Source organism: Trachinotus anak, unplaced genomic scaffold (genome assembly GCF_046630095.1).
Source record: "Trachinotus anak isolate AG129_WGS33_773 ecotype Australia unplaced genomic scaffold, CSIRO_AGI_Tana_v1 ptg000009l, whole genome shotgun sequence".
Lineage (NCBI taxonomy): Eukaryota > Metazoa > Chordata > Actinopteri > Carangiformes > Carangidae > Trachinotus > Trachinotus anak.
Window position 1 is genome coordinate 11373146 of NW_027273860.1, and position 14598 is coordinate 11387743.

At 41.0% G+C, this 14598-nt stretch overlaps 1 protein-coding gene across 2 annotated transcripts in view; it reads right to left on the minus strand.

The window, feature by feature from the left end:
- Nucleotides 1–14598, minus strand: part of stau2 (staufen double-stranded RNA binding protein 2) — an 87525-nt gene that overhangs the window by 42561 nt on the left and 30366 nt on the right. For both annotated transcript variants that reach the window (XM_071485324.1, XM_071485325.1), the window contains exons 8-11: nucleotides 11847–12059; nucleotides 11340–11477; nucleotides 7337–7465; nucleotides 4465–4522 (exon numbers count right to left, since the gene is read on the minus strand). In XM_071485324.1, coding sequence (XP_071341425.1) covers nucleotides 4465–4522; nucleotides 7337–7465; nucleotides 11340–11477; nucleotides 11847–12059 — 538 coding nt within the window. The remainder of the gene's footprint in view (nucleotides 1–4464; nucleotides 4523–7336; nucleotides 7466–11339; nucleotides 11478–11846; nucleotides 12060–14598) is intronic.

Here is a 14598-nt window from a genome sequence, read left to right on the forward strand (position 1 = left end):
ACAGAGAGAGAGTTTTACTCATACACCCTACTTTGTGGAATAATTATACCTTCATATTCTATTTTATGAAGGCAAGAAGGAAACACTTCATAGTTGGTTATGAAGATGATTGACAGCCAGGGCATAAGAGAGCAAAGAGGAGAGAGCGAAAACGTGGACGAGCAATTACAGTCTAGCAGTCTAGTTTCTCTAAGTTATTTCTAACTCATCCAGAACGCCTTGTCACTTTTTGATACAACCTGCCTGAACCTGTTATATTTTCTAGTAATCTTACCCTGACCTGCTCAATCTGTGGGTCATGTGTTGACCTGTGCATCTCCAGTGCATAATATGGCCAAATTCCAACTGCCAGTTTCTATTATGGCACACTTTGAAATAATTATTCACCAAGTTGAATTCTCATGGAGTCAGACCATTTAATTAACAAAATTACAAAATCACCCCAAAAAAACCAAATGGCAATGTTCTCAGCCAACATATTCGTCCGATCTCCCAAACGTAGTGTGAGACAACACTCGTGCTCTTATCCTACGAAGCATCTCAAACAATCATTGCTCTGTGTCTTTGAATGCACTTTCTTTAAACAAGATTTGCAAAGCCAGGTTCTTAAAATATTATATATTGTGCAATGTTTACATCTGCGTTTCCTTGCCAGCAGTCTTCTTCTCCACTGCTTTTGCTGGCGCGCTGCTACTTCTGTTGGAACGTAACCGCCACCGACTGTCAATCAGCGGAACAGTGTAAAACCAACAGCAGGATGTGAATTACGCCACACGCGTGCTTGCATATGTGCGTCAGCCTGAATGATACAAACAAAATTGGGACCCAAAACTTTCCTCCATAGTGCATCTTAATAGTAGAAAGGAACTTAATCCTGATAGGAGCTTCTTTAATTTAAACACTTGTAAAATCTGTGAAGAATTTGCTCTGGAAATATTTACAAGAAGAATTACTCACTTATTACTACTTGAACCTTGATCACACAGAAATAATTCAAGACAATGTATTCTCTGCTGTTTGTGTGTTTTTAGAGGGTTTTCTCTATAAACACAAACTATAAATTAGCACTGTTTATCACATAACAAAAAAATGTTACAATCATTCTGATGCAAGAGCTTATTTTTTATTGAGTACACTGCAATGCTAAAAATGTATCTATTTATTCCAATTTTCTTTTTTTTCTTTTTTCTTTTTTTTTTGGATAAACAGCAAAGTCAATCAAAAAAACAGACAAACCAGAAACATCTTCCATTCAGCAATCACAGACACACGCACAGAAAACTGAGTCCAGCTGTATCTGTTTGAATGAGTTGTAAATGGTGTTTATGCAATAAACATTATTCAGACATTAGCGTCGTGTGAGTGTTGTGTGGTTTGGGTAACTTTAAAGAGGTAATTAGGAGACAGTTAAGACTCACGCTGAGTGTGAGATAAACTATGAGTGGGAATGGCACTGGACCAAAGACACACTGCCAGCCAACAATAGGAATAATCACCAAATTAGGAAGACTTTGTTTCCCAGGAGGCTCTGCTTTGGAGGTATTGGGCAATGACTGTAGCATGGGCTACCATGGAAACCACAACCACCAAAATAGTTTATCCCAGAAAGCAATCATTTATCTATAAACACAATTTAGATGATATATTGTTCCAAAAATTGGACTAAATCACAGATATGAGTGATGTTTAATTTGTGGCAGGAGCTCCACTCTCATCTGGATTCTGTGTATTAAGTCAGGACCAGCAAGGAGCAAACCCAATAAGTCAGAGTGATTAGTCTTACAAATCTGCTTTGTACTTTTCAACATGAGAAAGCTGAAACATCACATCCATTCTCTCCAGACTGAAGCTGGATACCCCGCGCTGGCAGCACTGCATAAAGCCTCCATTAGACCCGACTGACGACAGCACATTCAAATCTAATAAGGCTATCTGTTTGTTTTCCACTCTGCTGCTCAACATCTCACAGACTATTTATTTGTCCCCTAAACTGCTCTTTCTCAAGCTGCTGGCATTCACTTTGCTGGCATTTGGAGTCAAACTGCTTGCAGCATGTTGTTTTATCAAGCTGGGACATCACAACAACTTAAACACAGGTATTACAAACCTTGTAAATCTGCTTAAGCAATACCATGATTTTGGATTCTTTGCACATGTTATTTCACCTGTAGTAAATATTAACTTACTTAACTCTCACACCATGTGGAATAAATGATAAAATAACAGTGCTGCCAGACTACAGAGACCAGGAAAACAACTGAAAATAGAATGTGAAGTCTTGAAATAGCGTTTTTACTTTGGTGGGAGGAAGGCTTTTTCATTGTTTTTATTTTGATTACAGACAAGACAGCCAACTTAACAACAGATACAGCAGATAGAAACCAGCTGTTTCCTACAAAATTACATCCTTGCGCTTTTCAGTGAAGGGCCCTCTTAGTCCTTTACCCTCTATACTGTAAATGAAATGTCCCATAAGGCCATTACATTCCCATGTAGATACACAAATCCTGTCATGAAACTATGTTGTATTTGTCTACAGCTTAAAGGGCCCATAAGGTGAGGATCTTTTCCAAATGAGGAGATGACTGAGGAGTCGGTCTTTTACATGTTTCCTGCATTTTCTGCATATTTGGATCAATTTTTTACAGAGGCAGATGGACAGAGACTTAGCTGCATGTTTACATGCAGTCACGTCAACAGGCTATATGTTTTTTTTTGACATTTCACTTTTCAATGTACCAGGAGACTACACAAGACTTAAGCCTGTACATACTACAACCAGGGATATGTGTACATAGACGTGTTCCGCACGTGTGCACTACATGTTGGCATCCTCTTGACAGAAAGAAGGGCCTGTGTGTTTGTTGTGTTTGGCTGAACAAAGAGAAAAAGTCAAAAAGAAGACAGCGTGTGTAACATCTTAACAAGAACAGAACCAAGGATGTGGAATACAGTACACGCATATAGTATACAATGCAAACAGCCAGTTTACTTCCATCTGCACAGGGGTCCGAGCAGACCCTTGCCGAGTGGATGGGTGATGTCGAGGATGATGGCGATGTTATTAGTTTTGCATGTATATGGTTATAAACATAAATATTGGACTTATTGGATTTTTGATTTGATTTTGATAATTGTACTAGAGAAAAACCTAAGGGATTACCAGAGTTACACAATTCATCCTAAGGGGGATGTGAGTGCCTGTTTCAAAGTTTGTGCCAATCTATCCTGTAGATGTAGATATTTCACTTGATAAGTGAGAAATTGGCCCATTGGTGGTGTGAGATGAACAGTCAGACAGCTTCGTCCTCTGGAGACCATGAAAGGCTGTACAAAATTTAATGAAAAATACAACCAAAAGCTGTTGAGACATTTAAGCCTGGAACAAACAGGTGGACTGACCAATCAGCATTGTGTGACTAAAGAGACCTAAAGAGGAGCTGAACCATCACAGTTGGACCCAGCTTTGACAGTGTGCCTCGTATTGTTTTCACCATGCGAGTCTGCATGCATGTGTGTGTGTGTGTTTGTGCATCTCATCATGGTGTTAATATGTTGTTGTTCACAACTGCGCAAGATACAGTTATGAAATGTTACAGGCGTGCAGAGAGACTTGAGAGACTTGCAATGGGATGACACCCGCTGCAATGCTTGTCAACACTCAGCAGTTATTACTACATCTTATATGGAAGAGAGCTGCCACTAAACTTGTGACACCAAGTGCCAAGAACTGTGTCAATTATGACGAACCATAGCCACAAGCTGAGACTAAAGGGAAATGATATACAGATACAGTGTACACTACTATACTTAGTATGTAGTATTAGTATACTTAGTATGTAGTATTACACCACAATAATACTGCTTAATGGCTTAACATGCACTTCCTTTGCAGCAGTGTTTGTAAAGACAGGTTACTTCAAAGTTCCAGCACTTTTTAATGAGGTCTTTATCTTATTTTGTCTACAGCTGGCATGTAGTAGACACACACAGCTAAGTAAGATATGTCTTGCTTCATATAAGTCCTCCTATCATATCATCACATATCCTGCCTCATGATGTGCTTTGTGTCTCTGCTTGTGTAGGATTAAGGGAATGTGTGTCTGTGTGTGTGTGTGTGTGTGTGTGTGTGTGTGTGTGCATCTGCGCTCCTGTGTGCTTGTGTGTTAATCCTGAGTGAAAGGCTACGTTTTTTGCACAGGAAGGCAGTGGGGGGACTCCCTGGAGGGCCTCAGTGTGCTGGCCCTGTAAGCCTGTGTGAATGAGCCTGAATTCGCAGGCTCCCCACGAGGACGCACGGCCGATTAAGCTGACAGTCAGAGGCCCATTGACCAGTCACAGAGATTAAACGCCGGGCCATCTTGTCGGCTAAAACCACCTGCAGGATGGAGGGAACGATGGAGAGCCAGAGAGGAGGAGGAGAAGGAAATGGAGAGAGACACAGGGAGACGTGCGGATACTCACTGTTACTTGTCGCTTCGGTAAAAGACGCCTTTTGTCCATTCCAGCCTTTGTTGTCCATCTGTAGTGATGTGGAGAGAGGGAGAGAAGGGGGGAGGTAAGAGAGATGTAGATTCTTGAACAGACAGCTTCTTCACGCATGTCAGACAAGTTCCTTCCTACTGTTTGGACCACAAAGAGACGAGCGCTCACAGGAGGGGATGGTTAAGGAGCCTAGTGTCTGTCTAGGCCAGCTACTTAATTAAGGGGGTTGTCAATGTTTAGTGACTAGAAAAGGCTCCTATTCAGTGCGTTACTTCTGCTGTGGTATGCGTGTGTGCCTGCACAAACACACACAGCCACAAACACACGTGTGTGAAACAGAAAAACAAATCATTTCTGATGTGTGTGACAGTTAAGGAGATGACATGGTTGTAAACAAATGCCCCCCCCCCCCCCCTCACCCAAGTCTCTTTACACTTTAGCACAGATCACCCACAGTCCCACGGTGGGAATGTAGTGCAACAGGGCTGCCAACAAAAGGGGAGGCAGAGAAGAGACAGAGAGAGAGAGATCTAAAGAAAGACAACCTGTCCTACAAAACAGGATCTTGTTTAATTATTCCGCAGAGCTCGGGGTTGTCTAAGGATCTAAAGAGAAGTAGGGCGTCCAACTAATTCTTATAGAGATGTTTTCAGAGTTGTCAAGCCAATGCACAGCCATGTATCAGCCACAAACTCCATTCTCTCTAAATATTCCTTGCCTTGAGTGTAACCAGAAAGGTCTCACTGCTTATTTCCAGAACAGCAGGCTCTCATTTATCTGAAACCGTAGACATCAAAACATGGTGGTTTATAGGGCTAACAAATAAAACATGCAAAGATGCAAATAGAAATTCAATAACTTGTGTGCAACATTTGACATTTCCTTGTCGACACCTGCAACTAGAGCATTTTCAGTGCGCAGAGGGTTCAGCACTTTCAAAGACATGATGTCCTGAAGCTGGAGAAATTTTTCAGGGGTAACTACATAAAAGAGCAAACTGAATACTTGACTGTTCAGTGGGAGGATTAAGGCAAAGGGAAATATTGACTGCAAACTGGGTTGTGGTTTCTTTGGAGAATACGACTCAGTTTCACAGTCATTCTGATAAGAGCAATGTGTCATCCTTTAGCTGTATGGTATGGCTGTCTGAATAAGATATATGCAGCAGCACATATCTACCTAATGAGCTGTCTGGGGAATGCTAAATAAGTCCTGATTTCTGACTCTTAGTTATGTAACATCATCTCTATCTGAATCTGTTCCCTTGAGCTTAAAAACCGACGAGGTGAATAAAGATGATGGTGATCAATGGCTGCTTGCAAAACACATTCGGTTCAGAGGAGCTGCACAGGTTACGTAATAGGTCAGCAGCACTGGGACTCGTGATAAATCTGAGAATCAGCTGAATATCAGTATTTCTTCAATTCTGCACAGGGCTGTAGAGATGAGATAGTGAATAGACAACATAAGGGCGGCGCACTGAATGTCTTTTATGTAATCCTTCAGCATACAGCTGCACAGGTACTCACTGACGAACATCACCCTGCCTGGAGGCGTGTCAGGAATACCAATTTCAAAATGTCCTACATAACATTTCAGTGTGCGTGTGTGTTTCTGCATTTGTCGAAAGTGCACATTCTTTGGGTCAAATGACATCACCTAGAGTGACCTACTTACTGTACATTTACTTTATGTTCACTCTACACTTGTGAGTATGTATCAGCGTGTGACAGTTTCACATTTTAACCAAATAGATTAATGTTTAAATATTTCTGGGGTGTGATCAGAAATAGTTTGGCTGTAACTAAAAATATTTTCATAGTTGCTTACACTGGCAGATATTTCTTTTAATAATTCATTAAATTGTTTCATCCATAAACTAAAACGTCCAAAAAATAAAAAATAAAAAAAAAAATTAAAAAATCACAATTTACTAGACCCAAACCTAACATCTTCAAATTGCTTGTTTTGTCAGAGCACCAGACCCATAGAACCCACAGATATTTGGTTTAATATCATAGCAGAAGAAGACAATCAGAAACTATTCAAATTCAAACCTGACTAAAACATTTCTTTAACAATTAACTGATTGTTAAAACTGTTAAAACAATGGCGTGCCCTGGTAGCCCTTGGTTCATTACAGACTCTCTGTCCCTCTCTCTGTCTCTCTCAATCGTCTTCAATCAATCAATTAGTGAATGGACAGAAAATTTAGCAACAGAAAATTTTTATGACGCAAAAACACTAACCATTTCCAGTTTCTCTGATGTGAGGCTCTTTTCTGTTTTATATAACTGTAAATTGGAAACATGTGGACTGTTGCTCGAAAAAAAACAAGCAATTTGAAGACGTCCCAATGGCTTCTGGGAAATTGTAATGACATTTGCAGACCAATCAATTGAAAAAATAGCTGCAGGATTAAGTGGTAATGTAAATTTTTATGGTAATTATATATATATATATATATATATATATATATTTAATATTGAGTTTATTTTATTGAATTCATATTTTTGTGACATTTAGCACACTGTGCACGTTAACCACACCTGTTGTCATACAGAACTGTGTTGTTGGAGCCAGTGAACTGATTTCCAACAGCCTGCGTGTGATGTGCATAGAACTATGCTCCCTCCTGGTCAATAACAAAAATAATTGTAAGCTGCAGTCCTATCACCACTTAAGCTCCCTTTCCTCAGTAGACCACAATTTGTGAGGAAGTCCCTAAGCTTATAGTGATCAGGAACTAAAATAAATGAACAGTTACACATCCTAACATAGTGGGAGACGTGTACATAAACAGGCTGTAAAATATACATGTTAGCATAAATTACAGCGGTAGAGTTCGTACCTCGGTGGGATTCTGAGGGACTGTGGAGGCCTTGTATCCGAGCTGCAGCAACATCGCCTCGGCTGCGTTCCGCTTGGCCACCTTCTTGTTGGGTCCAGTTCCCGTGGCAACCTCGTTATTCACCTTCACCTGCATGTGCATGGATGACATGAAATGCACAGGAGCAGACACACAAAAACGAATGTGTCAAAGTGCATATAGTGAATTAAGATGTGCAGATGAATGGCAATGTTTTCAGACTGACATTTGAATATTAGGGCTGTACAGATACATCTGACACCTGCCCAGGGAAGTGGATTACTTGATGTCTTAACATGCAGTTTTTCCGTGACTTTGCTCTAATTTTCAAACTTTCAGTTAGGAACTCTTTGCTTCACTTTCTGAGTTGAGTCAGCCATGCAATTTACATCGCACAAAAAGCCTCCAAGTCAAGTGTTTGTTTTTCAGTGATCCCAAAACATTAAATCTGTCTACACAGAATGTAAGCAGATATTTCCAAGAGAATATCAGACGTCGTTATGTTATGCAAACAGACAATTACACTGTACAAATAACATTCTGGGAGCCAAAGCCTGTGAACAGCCAGGCCTCAGTGCATTTACTCAAAGTGGGCTGACATGCTCAGTGAATGCATCAAGTAGGCCACAACATACAATGAAAAAGAAAGCCTCAATAAATTACAAAATTACCAAAATAAACACAGTAACTCTTTTATCAAATCGTATAAGATGATCAGCCCCACAAAGGATAATGACACCAAGCGGAGCCTTTTTCTGTAACTAGTGATCGGTTCGGACAAAAGATGCAAAACAGAGGCTCATTTGAGCCGCGCTGCTTACTGAGGGAAACAATGTGGAAATTTTAGAAGAGTGAGTGGACCACACAAAAGGAACACACACTCGCAGGGCTTAATGTGTGTATCAAAGATGCATGGCGAATAGGTTTGAGGCTGAATTACTGCCTGATGCTAAGAGAAGCTTTGTTCTTCATATGAAAGAAAAGGTTTACGGAAACAGAGACAAAGAGTGAGAGTTTGACTGAGAGAGACAGACACAGGAAGAGAAGCTGCAGTTAAAATGTTGTGCATAAATTAAAAAGGACTGGGTTACGCCAGCTCCTCTGGTTGTTTGTCTTTTATACCAGCAACAAGGCTAAGAAACAGACTGCTGACTTGGGTTGAGTCTTGTTGACTCACAGTGATTATAGCAACAGTAATAACAACCAGAGGACAACACTTAAATTTGTCTTCAAATCTCAATGTTCACTCTCAACAAAAATATTTTTCATGATTGTAGCCCTACAACCTTTTGCATATTTTTATATTTTCCTTTCTGCCAAGAGAGACTGTAAAGCAGTTTTCAACAGTTTAACAGTGTAACCAAAGCATTTACATGGTTCACAGTATGAGTTAAAAGAGAAGCCTGACTTGACATAAAGTTCTTGATTTTCAGGCTCAGTGTGAGGGGGTGTGTGATGGCTTATGGTGAACAGCTCATTAAAGCAAGACTGAAACTAAATAAAACAGAAAAACTTTCTTTTTTTTTTTTAAGTGGTGTGTCTGACTTTTCAGATAAATGCTTTAATCTTGCTATACCTGAGTTATTAGCATGCATGTACTAAGAGGGACTGGCAGGTAATAAGATTGCTTTAATTTTCAAGCCTGTAAAGGTAATAGGGGTAAAAAAGAGACATACAATCCCAATTCCAATCAAAAACTAGGTAAGTCTAATTCAGGGCTGAGACTAATGTATCAGTGCCAAATCTAAACCACACCATGAACTGACAGGTTTACAATAACCTGCAGAAACAGCAAATAGTTTCCCTGTTATCTACTGATGTGGCTTTTTTATACATGACCTCATGCAGCTCTGAAATAAGTAACTGTGCTGAAATCCCTTCCCCAGACAAAACCCCTGCTCAGTTTACTAGATTAGTGATAAACAGCAAATCATCCATAACTTTGTTAAGGGTTAAAGGTTGCTGCTGCAGGGAGACCATGAAATTTTATTCCGTTAATGATTACTGACTCCTTACTACATAACCACAGTTCTGAAGCACAGAAGACAGTCTGTGCGCTTTCTTTACTCGGAACAACAGCTTGAAATGGCAATTTGATAGTATAAAAGAGTTGGCCGCTCCACCGAGGAAAACAGGGCTGTAAAGATGGACGTTCTTCTATTCTGAGCTTTAACTGCACGCAATAAAAATAATGAATATTAAACAGAACTTTTCAGGGGAAATGGGGAGGATGGGAGACAGAGAGGGTGAGGGAGAGAGAGTAGAGAGAGAGAGTAGAGAAGGCAGCAGGAGTACAAAGAGGTCCAAGATCACAACAGTGTACAGAACTGAATTTCTAACTAAATTATAAACCATCTTCTATATACAAAGTGGTACCAGAGCTAAAATTCACTTGTCACCTTTTTATATGTGGTGCACAGCAGTACACAGCTTCACTGCCAGCTTTGTTATCTCTACATACTTGCAAAAACCTTAAAATTAAGTTCCTGAACTTTAAACTTTAGCACTACATTTAAGCAGCTTTTTAATCCTTTAATGCAGTTAATAATGAATAACACAGAGGGCTCATTTACTGTTAACAATCTTTGCAGCTAATAACAGGTAAAGTTAAAAAAAAAAAAAGTATTTAAAAAGGAACTAGACAGCTAGAAAAATATTTTCTATACTTTAGAAATTTAAAGAACAAAGCTGGTTAGTGGTCTAGAATGGGACAGTTTTGTTTCTCAATAGTATTTGTTGCAGGTTGTTGCACCTTAATTTGTTTGAACATAGTGGAGGAACGATGATATACCTTTATAAAAACAGGTTGCACCATTAAAGTAAGTACTAACCCTCACCCAACTTAGAGTTAAGACATAACTTAAAGTCCCCCCAGCACCTCCCCCCAGCAAGTGCAAGTCATTCCTTATCAACTGATGCCATGGAGGACTGGTTTAAAAGCTGGGAGAAATTAATGACATGGAGCAACAGAAAAAAGTGTTCCAGTTATACAACTCCAGCAGACTCCAGTAGTGTGATTTGAGGATGGCTGCTGGGGTCACTGCAGTGCTTGTAAAAGAAGCTTGTAACTGTTCAGGTGTTCAACTGTTCATATCAGCAGAATGTTTTCACAGATATTATTGACTATTGAAATTTTTATTAGTTACAACCACATTCACATGTGATACAGCAAATCCCTAAAGTTAGCAATGTATAGATATAGATATTCATAAATGACCATTGGCTTATTAATGGGATAGTGGATAAAGACAGAGTTTGAACACCAAAACTAAAAAACAATTGTAAGTCTCCAAATTAGTATTATTGTGTATACGCACATGGTGCAACTGACCAAAGAAGAGAGTTCATTTGAAAACTAACTCATCACAACATAGAGAAGAGTTAGTGTTGAATTTACACAGACCTAGGATCAAACTTCCATTCACTTGGTGCAACAGGCTGCAGAAATGAAAAGCAGAGCAAAGGCCTGATGCATAACCATGATGTTAACCCTATTTGCCTCAGGCCTTGTGCTACAACATGGAGTATATTGGTTGTATACAGGACTGGGCTGGGAGTGCACACATGACAGAAATAGGAAACCAGATCTTAGTCCCACGAGGAAACTAAGAAACATGTGTTCTTGTGTAAAGAGGTTATATAATGCTGCTGGCTTCCTTTGGCCAGACAGAGGGTTTATTCTTGTTATTGCCATTGGCTTGTTCTCTCTCTTGAATTTAGTCCCAACAAGGTAATAAAGCACCTTCCAAACCATATTCCTCATCCACCAGCTCATTCTCCGATCATTTGATTTATCCATTACAGTAAAACTCTGCAGATGATCATTAAGCTCCTGTTTTTCCTGGGCACACATAATTCAGTGTCACTTCATTTAGATTAGTCTGCATTAGCTAAAACTGTGAGGAAACTGGTGTCTTGTCCCAGCATATACTGTGATAGGAAATCTGACAATGGTGATTAACAATTAAACAAATCTATTACTCACCTGCATGATGAACTCCCGGCGTCGGGGCATCCCCCTCTCTGACAGCAGCAGGTACTCAGGCTCCTTCTCTTTTTTGGCCTGTTGGATCTGGGCCAGGCGGCTGATTGGGTTCATGCCCTGGCCATAGTCTGGTCCCGTCTGGCAGAAAAAGGAGGGGCATGAAATTCAAATTCATCTATTGTATTTTCACAATTGTCAGCAGTCTCCTGAGCTTAACAGATAGGACGAAAAGGAAAGGATACAATATCAGACTTCAGAGATAGATGCAAAAGATATAGAGACAAGTGGATAACACAGGAAATTAGTGGAGAAAAAAAAATCGAACAATATCGTATTTCACAGATTTGTCAGTGACACCGGCGCAGAAAAGTTCTGCTGTTCAAGGAGGTACTGTGATTTGAGTTTACTGTACCTTGAGTCAAAAATGTGTGTGCATTACGTGGCCATTTGAATTCACAGAATGAAACCACAGCTTAACTCTTGCTTTTCCCTGACCAGCTGCAGTACCTTGAGGATGGTCTTGGTACGTTTCTTGTAGTGCGTCTTGGGTTTCTCCACAGCGGGGATGAAGGGCAGCTTCTTCAGGTCCTGCAGGATGGACAGAGCGGCACGCTTCTTGGACAGCTTCTTGCTGTTGCCCTCGCCCTCGGCAGAGAACTCCCCCACGGTGACGCGAGTAAGGAAGCTTTTCATGTGTGGGGGGCCACTCTCCTTCAACACCTGGTGACACACGGTGGAAATTAAGTCACAAAATGTTTTACAGAAAACAGGCAAATGGACAAGAGGCAAAGCAGAAAAGACAGAAAATGAATCTGAATATGTGTAAATGAGTGTTTTTGCCATGCATGATATGTGGGAGTGTGTGTGTGTTTGCGTGTGTGCAGCGCGCTCTGCGAGCAGCTACACCAGGTGGTCCGCAACATCTGCTCTCGATGGTCACAGTGCTACCCACCCATGTGCGCGTGTGTTATTCAAATACAAAGCACACACATGCACACACTGACGCACAAGCACACATATTAAGAGTAACATGTTCCTAGATGACAGTCTCTAGTGATGAAGGCTCAGTTTCCTTCCTCTAGCCTCTGGTCACCTGGGAGACCTAAAACAAACACCGGCTGGCGTTAGGTCATGCTTCTGCAATCACATCCACTTCCTGTGAAGTCCGAGAACAGTGTGCGAGTGTGTGTATGTGTGTGTAGCAGGTGGGGTTCTCCCCAATCTTATTTAGAAAAACACACTCGCGGAAGAATTAGGTTTCACTCACTTACTGAGTCCAACAGTACATTTTCAGCTAATGCGGTCGCCTTTTCGATTTGTAGCTCGCTGGCTTTCTCCCTCGCTCTCCCTCCAGCTATAGCCGCTGCGTGGAAGTCTTTCTTTGGACTTTCTCATAACTCTCCACCCCCCCACCCCCTCTCCTGCTCTCCTTCATTTGAGCTCAATTTGTGGTGCAGAAAGCAAATTGTAGCAATCAGATGCAATCTAGAAACAGTTCATTTGAACCCAGTGACCGATAAAACAGATTAAAATGATAAGCGGAACCTTGAGCATTCCTCAAATTCTTCACACATCAACACAGACTAATACCAGACCTTGAAGAGAACAAAGGATAATGTGTGCAAACCCCTCCTTCTCTACTACATAACAATACCAGCACAATCTAGTGTTTTGTTCAATTAACAACCTAAAATGACAAAGCAGGTTTGATGCATGAAATGCAAACAAAGTCCAACAAGTCTAACTATATCTATCCAGAACCAGACTAAAAACTGTACAATGAAGTAGTTAACATTATTCATTGAATGTAAAATTGCATTTCCACATCATTTAGGCGCTCAAAAAATAAGTTTTTCTTAACTCTTCTTAAGTAACTGCAGGACATTCTTGTTAACACTGCTGACACTGAGCCCCGTGTTTGCTGTCAGTGTACCTGTTAGCCTGTCAGCATTCTTGCACAATGAGCATAAGTGTACAGTATGTAAGGATGTGTGTTACATAGAAGCCTTGGAGAACTAGCTGTCCAAGCTAACAGCCAAACTTTCTCTCACCCAGGGGATCTGCTCTGGTCTTGCTCATCACCAGAAAAAGGAAACACAACATGGCAGCTTCTTGTGCATTACAACATTCAATGGGACTGGAAATGTCCCATTTCTGAACGGTTTCAACTTTTTTGATGGTGTCGATAATGATACTACACATCTCTGGCCACAGGTCGGCTGAGATTATGTCACTTGGAGGAAATAAATATGAGCTACTAACAAAATATAGATGGGGAGCAGCAGGCACAAGTTTCTGATGATGAGTCTTCTTCAGCTGTCCTAAAGCTGTAGCTGTACTCAATCACTCACCCAAAGCTTTCTCTCCCTCCTTGTCCATCATAGACTCTTTTAAACATGTGTAACTGTTCAGCTGATGTGCACCAGAGTATGGATCTACACAAAGGCTTATTTCCACACACAAACACAAGCACATGCAATTTCTTTAAGTTGTGTAAACCAGGATGTTTGATCTTTGCTTTTCTTTCATGATCATCCAGAACAGTTTGGGAACCTGCACAAATACCACAGAATAAGTGATGGGCTAAAGTGCTGCAGTGATAAGATTCACTTATGCCGTCTAAAGTGAAAACATGCAATTACCAACAAAAAGCAAGAACTCAACTGTGGCCTATATAGGTATATGGTATAGTCAACAAAGAGTATGAGACAAAGTGTGTATCTGTGCACACGTCACACGCTCTTGGCCCAGGATGGCGGCAGACGAGCTGCAGTCAGGCTCCTGGCAGACGACACGGGATCTGCGCCACGCCGATGGGATTTCAGTACTTTCATTCATTTACACGCACACCCTCACAGGCACACATGCAAACAAACACACAAACACACCCGTCTCCCACCTAATGACAAGGATCAGGTTGTACGCAGGAAACACTCTTTTTTTCAGTCCCCTTCTCTTCTTGTCTCTTCATCTCTTCTTTTACAAACATGGGAGGCCTTCTCTTCGGCTTCTCATAGAGACATTAATACCCTGAGCAGTCTGAGGATACGTGCATGCGAGACCTCAGGTACTGTGGAAGAGGAGGCTATGGGAGCAGGGCAGGACAATGGTGGGGACTGGGAGAGGGAAGAAAGGCTCTTTTGTGATGAGTAGTGGATGGACAAGCCCTGAGGGAAGCTGCTTCTTGTAAGATGGGTGGTTCTTGGCCCGGACCCTCTTTTCTTGTGTCCTCTTTGGAAAAGGAGCCTCCGATCCAACA